This window comes from Sorghum bicolor, chromosome 9, assembly GCF_000003195.3.
Source record: "Sorghum bicolor cultivar BTx623 chromosome 9, Sorghum_bicolor_NCBIv3, whole genome shotgun sequence".
Classification (NCBI taxonomy): domain Eukaryota; kingdom Viridiplantae; phylum Streptophyta; class Magnoliopsida; order Poales; family Poaceae; genus Sorghum; species Sorghum bicolor.
Genome location: NC_012878.2, coordinates 42,912,229 through 42,926,590, shown reverse-complemented (window position 1 = coordinate 42,926,590; position 14,362 = coordinate 42,912,229). Strand labels below are relative to the sequence as shown.

The following is a 14,362-nucleotide window of genomic DNA, read 5'->3' as shown; positions in this document are numbered from 1 at the left end:
ATGGCGCGCGCATTTCACTAGTTAAAAACATATAACCATGATATATAGAACATACCAGAAAGAGAACATATTTATTATCATCGCGTCATGAATATAAACAGAGCATGATATGGAACAACATATGTATGGTTATAGATGTACGAAGCACAGACAATTGTGCAAACCAGAAAGAACACAAAGAAGATAAGCTTTAGATTATACCTAGAGGAAGGTCCCATGCTAAGAGGAGCGTTCGACGCAGAAGCGCTTGAGAAGCATCTTCAACTCTAGCCATGGTGGTGCCGCTGGGAAAAAGACGATGAGGAGTTGTGTGATCACTCCCCAAAAATCTAATTGCCCGCACATCTCGAGCAGAACTCTCAGGCGACGACGACGACAACGGTTCCGGAGGCACCTGCTCACCCACAACTCCATGCACATAGAGTTATGGGACCGAGAATATTATCTCGCAACTGGAAGAGGGTTGTGGTGTTGTGATTCAAGTTAGGTTAGATAGACAAGAACGAAAGATGTCAATTTAACATGTTGCCAGAAGAGGAGAGCCAAGGAGATAATGGGGAGGAGGCGAAAGGGTGGAAACTAATAGGATTGAATGTCAACTCACATCTCATAATCCAAGAGTCTAGTAACTCCCGCACTCATGGGAAGTGGCAAAATCAATCCACGCCATGCCTCTCTCCAGCCATGGTGATGCCATCGGGAAGAAGACAATGAGCAATCATGTGATCACTCCCTAAAAACCTAATTGCCAGCAACTCCGTGCGTGCAGAGTTACAGGACGAAAAAGATTATCTCACAACTTGAAAAGGATCGAATGCCAACTCACATCTCATAATGCAAGAGTCTGTAACTCCCGCACTCATGGAAAGTAAGTGGCAAAATCAATCCACGCCATGCCACGCCCGCACACCACGCCCACGGCCTGGCCGGCGCTAGCGGCGCGCCCTTATCCTTTTCTTAGCCTCTCCATATAAATGGACAACTTCTAGCCATATAAGTTGAGTCAAGATCTAATTAAATTCCCAGAAGATATTAAAACCATTTACTACCAACACACCATAAAGTTTACTGATTTATTAAATTTATAATGGGCCAAGCCTATAATAAATCCAACAAATATTATTGTACGTATTTTCTATAAATCTAATCAAACTTGCGACATAAAAATCTAAAACGATAATTATTTTGGGACGGAGGAAGTATGTTTGTCAATTAGCTTTTCATGCACTCCCTCAGTCAAAAAGAATATAACTTTCGTGTTGGTTGATCTTGCTTAAGTTTAACTAAATTTATAGTAACTAGTATTAGCATTTATGTTTTCAAATAAATTTATTATGAAATTATGTTCTATAGGTAATAATGGTATTTATTTTGCATCATGAGTATTTGTACTTTTTTATACAAACTTAGTTAAGTATAAGATTGTTTGACTCCTCGGAAAATAAGTGTTGCATTCTTTTATGGATGAGGAAGTATTTAATTAAAAACTGAAACAAACATTATCTATTTTTAATTTTACAGTCGCATGCTTCAAGTAAAATCTTCACTGACGGCAAAATGAAAATCACTACTTTGCTACATAGAAAGAGAAACGAATAACTTCTTGCAATGTTTAAAACATTCTTAATTATCTCTAATCAGTTTCATATCAAAGCCACAGCAGCCGCAGTAGCCAAATACATGTCCAAGTCCATAGCATTGAGGGGAATCTCCTGGTGAAGCTAACCATGGGCCCATTTGCGCTGCTGGTTAGCTCATCAAGATCGCTTACCGCCACGTGTGAGCCTGCAGGGTCAACATTGCAGATGTCAGATGTGACTTGTATATGCACACGTGGGAATGACATAAGGCCTTGTTCAGATTCTCCGTCACATCGAATTTTTAGACGTATGCATGGAGTATTAAATATAGACAAAAATAAAAACTAATTGCATAGTTTGGTCGAAATTGACGAGATGAATCTTTTGAGCGTAGTTAGTCTAAGATTGGACAATATTTGTCAAATACAAACGAAAGTGCTACAGTGTCGATTTCCCAAAATTTTTTAGAACTAAACAAGGCCTAAGTTTAACTTGTTCATCCAATTTTAATCCCCTATATTATGTTTCATTCTGCTTTAATTATATTTAGATACTACTAGTACTACTATTTTTTTGTCTGAAATTACTAGCAGAATGCTTCCTTGCTAAACAGATTGTCTACTATAGATACAAACTATAAACAAGGAGGTTTTGCGTCGAAAAAATGGTGATCGTACCTCCGTTAAGATTTGTAGAACCACCAGCAGTATTGCTGCCCCCGCTAGCACCAACGGCATTGCCGGCGCCGCCACCGACACCACTGGCTCCTCCACCGCTAGCGGCACCGCTGGCACCTCCGGCACCAGCTCCGCCGCCGCCGGCACCTCCACTACCAGCTGCACCAGCAACCCCGGCGCCTCCACCACCAGCGGCACCGGTAGCACCTCCACCACCACCACCACCACCGGCGGCACCTCCACTACCACCGCCACCCTGCTGGTTGTTGCCAACGTTGCCGCAGGACATCTGGAAGACGGCCTGGACGCCCTGCATGAGGCCAGGGCTGTAGCCCTGGATGTTGCCTAGGATGCCGTTCACGCAGGTCATCATCAGCATCATCTGCCCGAAGCACGGCCCTTGGCACATGATCGCCGTTGACCCGCTGTTGCCGTTGCTGCCGCCGCCGCCGCCGCCACCGGTTCTGCTGCTGCCGCCGCCGCCACTGCCACTGCTGCTGCTGCTGCTGCTACTGCCGCCACTGCCGTTGCTACTGCCACCGCTTCCGTTGCCGTTGCCGCCGCTGCCGTTGCTATTGCCATTGCCGTTGCTGTTGACATTGATGCCCATTGATTGGAGGCACCCGTTTATCACCTGTCACGCGACGTTTTCTTTCTTCAATAGAGTGTCCATTTGCATTTTTATTTTCCAGATGTACATTTATCTAGAATCAAATACATGTGCGAAAAGGCAAAGAACGGCTATCCGAAGGGGTCAAACTATAGATCATTCTCTGCTTTTGTAGAATCTTTTATCCTTACTGTAACTATCTTAGTTTGGTCACAAAATAAAATTGTTTACTGAACGTATGATGAATTAGGGACTTTCGCGGCTATTTATTAGCAGTAAGCCAGTAATTGTATATGTTTTATACTCAGATTGTCAGAAGGAGCCTTGTTTTTGTGACCGTAGCCACAAAGAGCAGGTGATGTGATGAATTGAGCTCAGGCAATCGTTACCTGTCTATTGTCAAAGCAGAGAGCAGCCTGTGACACAATCTGGATGGCATCCTGTGTCCCCGGAACCACAGCACCACCACCTGCCGCGCCCCCTGCACCACCAGCAGCTCCTCCTGCGCCACCAGCACCACCTCCTCCTCCTCCTTGTCCTGCATTGTGCATAAAAACAACAAAAGTGTTCAGTAAATTATATATGCTTGTCAAGTGTCATTTGAAGATCTGGATGCCTTAATTTTGGTAGGCCTTAGCATCTGTGAAAAGACACAAGAGCTGTCTGTATTTGGCAAGACTTCAAATTCTGACAGATTAAATTGAAGTATTGTAAATATAAACCTTTTTTTTTGGCAAAAAGAAGAGGAGCACTGTACAAAACTAACCCCACAAATAAATAAGGTCCAAGTAAGGAATTTAACAACTGTCAGAAGAATGAAGTGCTGAATTAGCCATGCATGCTTTCATACGGCAACAAACATAAACTGTGGTGAACTGAAGATAGATTATTACCTCTGCAACAAGAGATGGCCATCGATGAAAGCACAAGTACGAAACACAAATGCCAAAGCTTGAGTGCTACCATGGCAGCTACTAGCTTTGAGTGTGTGAAATCTCACACCTTTATGATCACACTAGCTACCTTTGGTAGCAGCATATATATATGCAAGCCTTATGTATGTTAAAGGCTGTGCTGGCCTCAGCAACAATGACAGGGGAAATGGCCTGCGTGCTCCTTGAGAAACATGCATGGGATGCATATACTATTTATGTTGTGAAATATGATTCCAGGAACCAATTGGATCATCTCGGAGGGGTGCGTTTGGAACCGTACCTAGAGCTGGAAAATGAGTGAGCCGGTGTTTGGTACTCAAGAACCCAACTACTTTCACTTGTTACTTAGACTTGGTTTTCCTTAGGAGTGTGCATAAATCACACCTAAACATGCGCATAGCAGGCTTTGCATGGTTCCTGCCTGCCTAGTTCTATTGACTAGCGATGTTGGACGACGTAGCACTAGTACAGTATTCTGAATTTCTGATGTTGAAGTTGAGGGCTTCCATTGGACGCTCTGCGTGTATACTGTATGTAATCTACCTATGTAGAAGTAGAATGGCACACGATGCTAGTACGGTTGTTCAACCACTCTAGTCGTCAAGAGTCAAGACTCGAGAGTGACATTAATTTTGTATATACTAGAGAAATCATATATATATAATCCCGTGACGACTGAAGAGGTAGGTCACTGACGATGAAGTACGAGAAGTCCGGAGGTTTAAAGTACGCTGCATTGGTCGATTCATCTAGTACGTGTTCCCTATACTAGGGCCTTATTTAGTTTTAAAAATTTTTGCTAAAAAATTTAGATTATTCATCACATCGAATCTTGCGACAAGTATTAAATATAAACAAAAATAAAAACTAATTACACATATTACCTATAATTTGTGAGACAAATCTTTTAAGTCAAGTTAATCTATGATTAGATAATATTTGTCAAATACAAACGAAAATGCTACAGCCCTAAAATCCCAAAACTTTACCAACTGAACAAAGCCTGCTTACCTATGACACTAGCCGCATGCATGGTGATCTCGCAGGGCAGGGCAGGGCAGGGCAGGGCACGCATGGCTGACATGGCCATGGCGTCGGAGGAGAAGAGACGGAGTTCACCCTATTATTAGCACAACGAGTGACGACGACGACGACGGCCTCTAGATCTAGTGTTTTTACTGAATATTATTCTGACGATGAATGCATTGGTCCTCGCGGTCGCACGAGTGATGGTTACGCGCGTTGTTGAGCTCACCCTTGACCGCGCGGCGCGCACACCGTCAGGGACGGAGCGGAGATCTAGCTAGCTGCCGCCGTGCCACCTACATCCCGTACGACACGACACGGCATCTAAGGACACGCAGTCCACTCCATCTACCAAGCAGATCCTACCTACAACGCGACCATAACCCTGTTGGCTGATGGGAATCAGAAAATCAGACCAGCCAGGTGCTCTAGAACGTGCTTGCATTTTCGCTCCTGCACCAATTACATTAAATCTATCAGTAGTACTACTCTTTTATATCGAGTGATAATAAACAAAAATAAACGAGTTGTACGCAGGTTGGGACGACCTAGATTTTCTTCTTTTTTATATGCTCCTCTTTCCCATATTTTTTAATGTCCCTCTTTACCTTTTCTATCTATGGGGTGAGTTTTTCTCAGTCCTATCTACCTATATTTATTGTAACTTATATGTAAATTTTGAATTTAAGTTTTATTGTTTTTGTTTTACTACTTATATATCCCGAATGGTGGAGTGATTTTTACTTTTATTTTTAGAAACGTTAAATGAATTTTAATGAATTACGTCTTTAACTTTTTTTAGTGAATCTTAACATTTTTGTTACGGCATACTGTACCCTTAACACTAACAGAAGTCCTTTTTGCATGTTGGACTGGACGGTAAGTCGGTAATTCTTCTAAGAACATCTTCAACCGAATTTCTTATCCTTTATTTTTTGGTAAAATAAGAAAAAAGTCTCTCCAATAGTTTGGCATCTTCCTTCTCCATCTTTTCCAACCTCGCAAAAATTTCTCCCAAGCGTGCATATATGCGCGCGGGCTAGGAGCACGCATCTGGAGTTTTCCGCTCATCTAATAAATAGAAAGAAAGACAGGGTTCTAGATGAAAAAAACACAAAAGAGAAAGATTTGGTGAAAGAGCTTAAACGTGTACGGAAACAAATTGAAGATTCTTGATATAAAATATACGACCGGATCGTGAAAAAATACCGAGAAAAAATTAAGATAAAAATATAATAAATTCTTGGAGAGGACTTCTTTTTTCCTTTTTATTTTAATTTAAGAGTTGACAAATAATATATTTTAAGAAATAAAATATGAGAATTTCTTAGAGAGCCTACTGGATGCAGAGGCCCAACTAGCGTGTGGACCGTGTGTGTGTCCCGACTCCCAACTCCGGAGCCCAGCCCGAGGCGGCAAAAGTTGTGCTGCCGACTAGTGCGCACCAACGTGATGCACGCATGTGGTCTTGTTTAGTTCAAAAAAATTCTGGGGAAATGACACCGTAGCATTTTCATTTTTATTTGATAAACATGTTTAATTATAGAGTAACTAGATTTAAAAGATTCGTCTCGTAATTTACAGGCAAACTGTGTAATTAGTTTTTACTAGGTTAATGCCCGTACGTTGTTACGGGTTTTAAAATCCACATACTCTATGTTTCTTCATTGTTATTTTATTTTTCCTGTCTATATTCTTCTTTTTTTTATTTCTTTTTAGTTTTCGTTTTTAAATTTTATTTTATTTCCTGTCCTTTTCTTATTTTTTTCTTGTTTTAATTTTACCTTTTATTTATTTTTCTTTTGGTTTTAGTTTTATTATTCTTCCTTGCTCTATTTGTTTTCCTTTTTTCTTTTTAGGTTTTCTATGTTTCTTCATTCTTATTTTATATTTTAATTTCTTTTAATCTTTTTTATCCTTATTTAAATTATTCATTTATTTTATTTGCTCTGTGCACTTTTTATCATTTGTTAATCATGTTTGTTTTTATATTTTTCTTCTTAGTAATTTTATTTTTTTATTTTTATTTTCTATATATATGTGATGTTTATGTAATATATATTTAGTGTTCTATGTTGTGTTATGTCATGTTTACATAGTATACATGTGATGTTCTATGATGTTTCTTATGGTGCTCACTTAGTATACATGTAATCTATAATAGATGTGATGTTCTATAATATATTTAATGATATTTTATGATGTATTTAGTGATGTTAATGTTTTATAAATATATTTACGATATTTGAAAAGTAACCCTTTGACATTATTTAAAATTTTTCTTCATTTTGTTTTTTTATTTTTTTCTTATGCCTTTTACTCTAGATTTTATTATTATTTTTATCTATGTCATGTATTTATGTATTTTTATGTATATTGTAATATCAGTTTCATAAACCTAAAACTAAAATACTATTCTTCTAAATCGATAACATTTTTTTACAAAGACAGATCATTGTTTGTTGAACCTAGAATATTGTTTGTACTTAATAAAAGAAAATATTTTATTTTTATAAGATAAATATTCATTAATAAAATTTTATCTAAATATATCAATGTGTGATCTTGTTTTGAAGGATCTGTTATAAGAAATTTAATGGTGCAATCGTAATTTAATTTATATCTTTGGTTTATGAGTTATGACTTTTTTTAATTCGCTAAAACAATTTTGCATGCATAGGTGAGTGGGGCCTAGGTGAAAGCCCTAGTTTGGTTTTGGATAATTGATGAAATCCTAATACTAACCTCTATACTAAGTGTGTGTAGACTTAATAAGGTTAGTACATGCCAAGTGATGGAGCAAGTAATGATCATAGTGATGATGGTGATGACCACAAGATGATCAAGTGCTCAACTTGGAAAAGAAGAAAGAGAAAAACAAAATCCTATGAAGATCAAGGCAAAGGTATTGCTTAGGGTTTTGGTTTTGGTGATCAAGACACCATAGAGGGTGTGATCACATTTAGGATAGATAGTCGTACTATTAAGAGAGGTAATCTCGTGGTGAAAACGGTTATCTAAGTGCCACTAGGTGATTGGATTCCTTGCATATGCATTAGCACCTAGTGAACTAATCAATTAACCCTTGAAAATTTTTATGAAAATTGCTAACACACATGCACAAGTGTTGTGACACTTTGGTGTTGGCACATGGAAGCAAAGGAAGAAGTTGAAGATCGTTACAATGAAAATCAGCATTCTGTGTAGCACCGGACGCAGGAACAGTACTCCCTGCGCGTCTGGTGTAGCGCGTCTGGTATAGAGCGGACGCGTCTGGTGTGAGACCGAACGCGTCAGATGTGAAACCGGACGCGTCCGGTGTGTGCATCTGGTGTTCACTCAGTTTGCAAGTTTCTCTGCGCATGCGTCTGGAATGGACAGGACGCGTCCGATGTGTGCGTCTGGTGTTGCTGTCACTTTGCGGAGCTCTCTACGCACGCGTCCGGTGTGATCAAGTTGTGAGTCCAGTGCTGTGTTTTCAAGGGGACACTTGTTGGCAGCAACGGATAGTTTTTAAATGGTCAAAAGCACCGGACGCTATCCTAGCTAATACCGGATGCGTCCGGTGCGAACTAGGACGCGTCCGGTGTGAACGCAGACAGTGGGGGTAGTGGCCAACGACTCTTTGAAGCTTAGGGCTTCTATAAATATGTGTTGGCCGGTTCTTGCTCACTCTCTCGACTCTCTAACTTGTTGATACATCTTGTTGAGCATGCTCCCACACATCCCACTCACTTTGTTCAAGATTTGATCATCCAAAGTGAGATTAAGAGTGATCCTAGTTGCATTTGCTTAGACTTTGAGCATCTAGTGGCACTAGTGATCTTTGAGCAGTGGGTTTGCTTGTTACTCTTGGTGGTTGCCGCCACCTAGACACCTTGGAGCTGTGGTGGAGCATTGGCACGAGTTGGTGATTGTTCGTGGCTATCTCCTAGTGATTGTGAGGGGTTTTGTACCTTCCCCGGCGGAGAGCCAAAAGGTAACTCTAGTGGATTGCTCGTGTCATTGAGTTACCTCACTTATAGGTCGGTTCTTGCAGTGTCCTAGTGAGGACGAGGTTTGTGCTACACCTCTTAGCCGCCGAACCACTAAGTGTTGGTCGACACAACGGGAACGTAGCGTGCCGATAAACACGTGAACCTCAGGAGAAAATCGTGTGTCTCCATTGTGATTGTTCTTTGAAATTCTCCCGGTGATTGGACTTCATATTATTGTGATTGGTTCATCTCCTACACGACGGTATAAATATCTCTTCCTCTCCACTAAATTACCGCAAACTAGCGTAACTAGCTTAGTTGCTAGTCTTGCCTTGTGTAGGCTAGTTCACTAGTGTAGGTTGTAGTGACATAGTTCTTGTGTGTCTAGTGATCATATCAACTATAATTATTTGATAGGTGGCTTGCAAACACCCCTTTAGAGCTAGAGCAAAAAGCTTCACGTTGTTATTTACTAACCTGTCTAGTGAGTTTGTAGAATTTTTAAATAGGCTATTCACCCCCCTCTAGCCATATTAGGACCTTTCACTAGGTTGATGGGATAGCGTGTCATTACGTAGTAAAAAAGACCACCAAAGGAATGAGAGTTATGGACGGGTCCTCTCTATAATTTTTAGTTGTAGAGATAAATATTCATTAATAAATTTTATCTAAATATATCCATGTGTGATCTTGTTTTAAAGGATTTGTTATAAGAAATTTAATAGTGCAATCAAAATTTAATTTATATCTTCGATTCAAGAGTTATGACTTTTTTAATTCGCTAAAACAATTTTGCATGTATGGGTGAGTGGGGCCTGAGTTGATAGGATAGCCTATCATGGCATAGTAGATGGGTCCTCTCCATAATTTTTAGTTGTAGAGATTTTCATCTATATTTAATACTTTATGCATGTACCGCAAGATTTGATGTGATGGAGAATCTTGAAAAGTTTTTGGTTTTTGGGTGAACTAAACAAGGCCTTAGTCTCCTACAACTATACAACTAAAAAGAACAAAGTGTGGACAATTTTTGGTGCAACAAAATTTGGTTCTCCGTCTGCCTTTCGTCCTGCGAACGACGCCCCCGCGCGCGTGATTAGGAAGGTGTGGTGCGGCATCAATCACGCCATCTCTTTCCTACGGTGCGGCATCTCATTCCGGGCAGAGATGAGGGGGAGGGAAGGGGTGTTCGTTTCGCCGGTGACACTGAGAGCGCTACGACGATGCCGCAACCCAGCACACCGCCATCCTCTGGATCCACCGTGATTCGGCCTGTTGCCCGCCGCCGAACCCGACCCTCCATTCACCGGTGACACGGAGAGCGCCGTGACGACGCCGCAACCCAGCACGCCGCCGTCCTCTGGATCTGGATCTGGCCCTCCGTCCGCTGGTGGTTGTCCTCGTGCCTGGCATCCTCTCCTCCGCTCCTAACCCAGTCACAAAAGGAAACTTCGCTCCCCTGATTCGGCCGCCCGGCAGTTTCGCGACGCCACCGATCTTGCGCGGCCGTCATCGCCATCGCGCGGGGACCCTCATCCTCGCTCCGCATGCAGCCGGCCACCGTCGTTCGTATCCGCCGCTCCCCATCGTCACCCTCACCCGCAGCTCACTGCGTCGCCGTCGGATGCCGCACGGAAGCTGGCGAGGAGGCCACGACACGGCGGCACCATTGAGGCCATGCCATGGCGATAGACCACGACGCGGGATGCTGGGCTGCTGGCAACAGCTAGGCAGAAGTACGGTATGGCCCAGCCTCGGTGTGGCCATGTGGGGCAGTCGCCGGCGCTGGAATCAACTACGACGGGATAAAGGTGCAGGCATGCGGCAGCGACGGCAATGTTGGAGCAAGCTCCATCGATCTTTCAAAGGTGAGTCTCCATATCCCCAAATCAATGATTTGAAATCCCTAAGCAACATCCTTCTCCATATCCTGCTACTCATCTTAATTTCCTTAGCCTTTCTGTCATACTATTACCCAGATGAGTAGTGGTGGGCTGGTGGCAGTGTCATCGGAGGGAGTGGGACCTATCGGCTGATAGAAAATGGAGATTGCTGGTGCATAGAAGTTTTGAACGAAGCTGCTGCCAGAGAACCCTACTGATGTGCTTTGCTAGGTGTATATGTACATTAAAATTTATGCATCATTCCTAAATTTTCCTCAGGAATTTGTGTAATTCTTTTAACCCATATTTAGTATTCGGTATATATGGTGATGTTGAAGGTGGAGCCTAATGCAAACAAGGTAATGGAACATCACTGGAAGTATAAGAGCCTGAGCTATTCTTCTGCTTTCACTTTCTAAACTTCCATGTACCATGACTAAAACTGCGAATTGACTTTGTTAAAATTAAACTAAGCACCAATCTTTTAGTATACTCTTGTCATTCAACAGATCAGGGGACACAAGATCTGCCTTTCTCTTTCTTACTTCCTGCTAAATATTGATAATAGAGAGCCTTCAGGTTTCATTGAAATCGATGTGATGGTAGGTTTTTTTATTGCTAAATTGAATGGTTTGGTTGTGCAAAATAAGGATCTGCAGAGATCTATATGTATCTAACTCCCTTTTCATTCAGATTTCATGGAATTCTCTAGCGAATCTATAGTTGCTTGTATTGTGACTCTATTCTATCCTTTAAAACTTCATTTTGATATTAGCTATATATTCTATCTTGTAGTACCAGGTAGAATGAATATGAGACCTGTATGCAGAAAAAGGTTTTTTTCCTTGCTAAATTGAATGGTTTGGTTGTGCAAAATCAGGATCTACAAAGATCTATATATATTTAGTTCACTTGGAGAGGGTATGTGAAACGACCTAGATTTTTCCACAAAGGGGAAAAATCCTCAGATTCGAATTATAATGTGATAATTCAGAAATTGAGCCATCACATTATCATATATCAGCTGTTATCACAGTCATACATCGTGAAAAAGGAGATTACAACACATTTACTTTACAACTCTTAGTTAACAAGCCTATTACATCGTTTTACTAGCGGAAACATACACGAATCTTTATCAGAGTTGATGTAGCGCGTCAACGGTGAAGGCTCCTCCTTCACGGGCAATCATCAGAGTCGGCGTAGTTTATCAGCGGGCGTAGCCTTCATCTCCGAACCAAACTTGAGCGCAGGAACGAGACCACCTATTCCTTCTATTCTCCGTGGTTATCGTCTTAGACCACGTTCAACACCTGCTAAACAATTTTCAGTACGATTTGTACTGGCCACTGGCTCCCACCCTATGCTTTTGCGTAGCTTTGTGGTAGGTGGAAATGCAAAGGGTATATCAAGAGGCCTATGTATAGCTGTAGTTTTTCCTATGCAAGTTCATCAATATTTTATAATAATAATTCATCAAGTTTTATTCCATCTCATCCACACATCCATCCATCCATCCCATCACACACATCTCACCACACTCTCACTCTCTAGGCGGCAAGTACGACTCCCGCTCGTGCCTTGCCTCAACGGCCAACGCCGGATCCAACACAAACCCAGGGGAAGGTAGAAGGGACTCCTCTCACTAGTCAAGTGAAGCGGAAACATAGGAAAGGTCCATAGCCGTAAACGGCATATGTATCGATCGATCAACCAGAAACTCTGCAGAGGTTTGCACTAACCACAAGATCACCATCATCGGTGGTGCGCCCCACCTAGGCTGATGCCGGGCTGCCTTCCAACTAAGTACGATGCCACCCTACCACTCAGAGCTGGGACCATACCGGAGTACCACCGGTACGCTGAGACTGTGAGGCGTAGTACCGGGCCCCCAAAGGTCACTACGCTGTCTTAGGAGGGTGTGGGTCCTCATGCCCGTACCTCCCTACACTGTCTACCAACAACCTAGTAGTAGTGGCACCGCCCTAACTGGTCGTACATCCGTCTCCTCCCCATAAGAGCGAGTGGGGTGCAAGGCTTCCTACGAACCGGTTCTCAGGACATCTCAGTCCTTAGGGTGACCGAATAGGACATCTTCACGAGGGGCCAACCGATGCCCCGCTCGACGGGACATCCGATTACCCCGTGCTAAACAGCACCTCCCATCCCGGTGCTTCGTCCCACGAAGACACTCCACTCCGGGACCTCTCCCTGTCACATGTACCCGCCACAGGTATCTCTCAAGGAGAACGCCCAGGTAGCATTCCCCGGCAAGACTTGTCCCAAGACTCGTCGTAGATCCTGCTCGGTTGACTCGACCCTCACCACACACCCAAGACACACGCCAAGATCTCCCCAAATCCATTATCCATTTCTTAACCAGTTATCGGCACCACGTGCCTGATCCACTCACATCCAATCCTCCACAATGCATCACATCACAGATATAATGCGTAGTAGAAGCAGTAGCAAGTAGTATGCAAGCATCTAACCTAACAGCGGGTGTGCGAGGGTTATAGGTTGCAACAAGGCAATGGCTCACAAGCATTTCTACCATGCAACCTATCATAGTTCATTTGCATAAAAGTAAAGCACTAGCATCTATAATATTGCATGTCTAATAGGATTCTACGAGGTTGGGTGGGACGTGGCACCTGTTAAAGGTCATTTCCGAGATCATCAGTTCACTTGTAGTTGTACTCATCCAAGGTCTTTCTCCTATCTGCATGTCCTTCCTTCGACTGGTTCCGATTCGATCCACGCTAACCCGAAGCAACTACCTCGTAAGTGACAAACAAGACGAAACAATCAAACCACTAGAGCTCGAAAGACTGCGAAAAGAGACGAAGAACACTGAAGAACAACTACACTAAAAGAGCACCGAAAGGATAACAACTTAGCCCTCTTGGTGGAGGTCCGATCCCTGGGCTAAAAGAAATGAGAATGGTTGTTTACTAAGTACAAGCTGGAGTCTTCGCCTAGCCGTTACTTCCCGGGTCGATCGTGTCGACCTGTACGGCTTTAATAACAAAGGTGTAGACTCTAACTTATTTTAAGTAAACACCAGGGCTTACGAACTTTCGATCCAAGCGTCATAGAGATTGACGAGAACCAAACGGTTGTAAGCACAAGAAACTCTGATCTCTCTCAACCCGTACGCCATTATGATTGGCGAGAGTCAAGAGAGGGTGGAACAAAGAGAGAAGAAAAGGGGAGTGGTCTACTCCATCCAGTCCACTCGCCACGGTAAGAGACGAGGAATTAGAAAGAGTGACGCACAAAGAAAAAGAGTGCTCAAGCTACTTATAGGGTACCACGACCTAGGTACACTGAATGCACTAAGACATTCCTCGAGTCCATAGCAGTGCGGTTGTCACCGCGAGAACCAAAGAAATGCTACGGTCGAATAGGTACAAGCATACAAGAGTTTAAGCACGAAGAACTCAAAAGGCAAGAAAGGACACGGGTTTCACTTTTCATTGATCCGCTCGCCATAACAACGACGGGAGTCGCGAGATTGGAAACAAAACATCAAACAAAAAAAAAGGGGCTCAATCCACATCTTACTGGATCGATGGGATTGAGAACAAGAGAGAAGATGAATGAATCACACTCTTTCGACCAACTCGCCATGGAACGAACGACGATTGGTTAAAAGAGATACGACCCCACGA

At 42.6% G+C, this 14,362-nt stretch overlaps 1 protein-coding gene across 1 annotated transcript; it reads right to left on the bottom strand.

Annotated features, from left to right (window-relative positions):
• LOC8083762 (glycine-rich cell wall structural protein) lies at positions 1,476 to 4,285 on the bottom strand. Its single transcript, XM_002439579.2, has 4 exons — positions 3,761 to 4,285; positions 3,257 to 3,405; positions 2,258 to 2,891; positions 1,476 to 1,785 (listed from the first exon to the last, which is right to left on the bottom strand). The coding sequence occupies exons 1-4, from the start codon at positions 3,831 to 3,833 to the stop codon at positions 1,649 to 1,651; spliced, it is 993 nt and encodes a 330-aa protein (XP_002439624.2). The 5' UTR covers positions 3,834 to 4,285; the 3' UTR covers positions 1,476 to 1,648.

Coding starts and splice junctions, on each gene's coding strand:
- LOC8083762 (XM_002439579.2), bottom strand. CDS start 3,833: ATGGTAGCACTCAAGCTTTGGCATTTGTGTTTCGTACTTGTGCTTTCA. Junction 2,892..3,256: donor TCTGCTTTGACAATAGACAG/GTAACGATTGCC, acceptor GTCGCGTGACAG/GTGATAAACGGGTGCCTCCA. Junction 1,786..2,257: donor TTCTACAAATCTTAACGGAG/GTACGATCACCA, acceptor TTGACCCTGCAG/GCTCACACGTGGCGGTAAGC.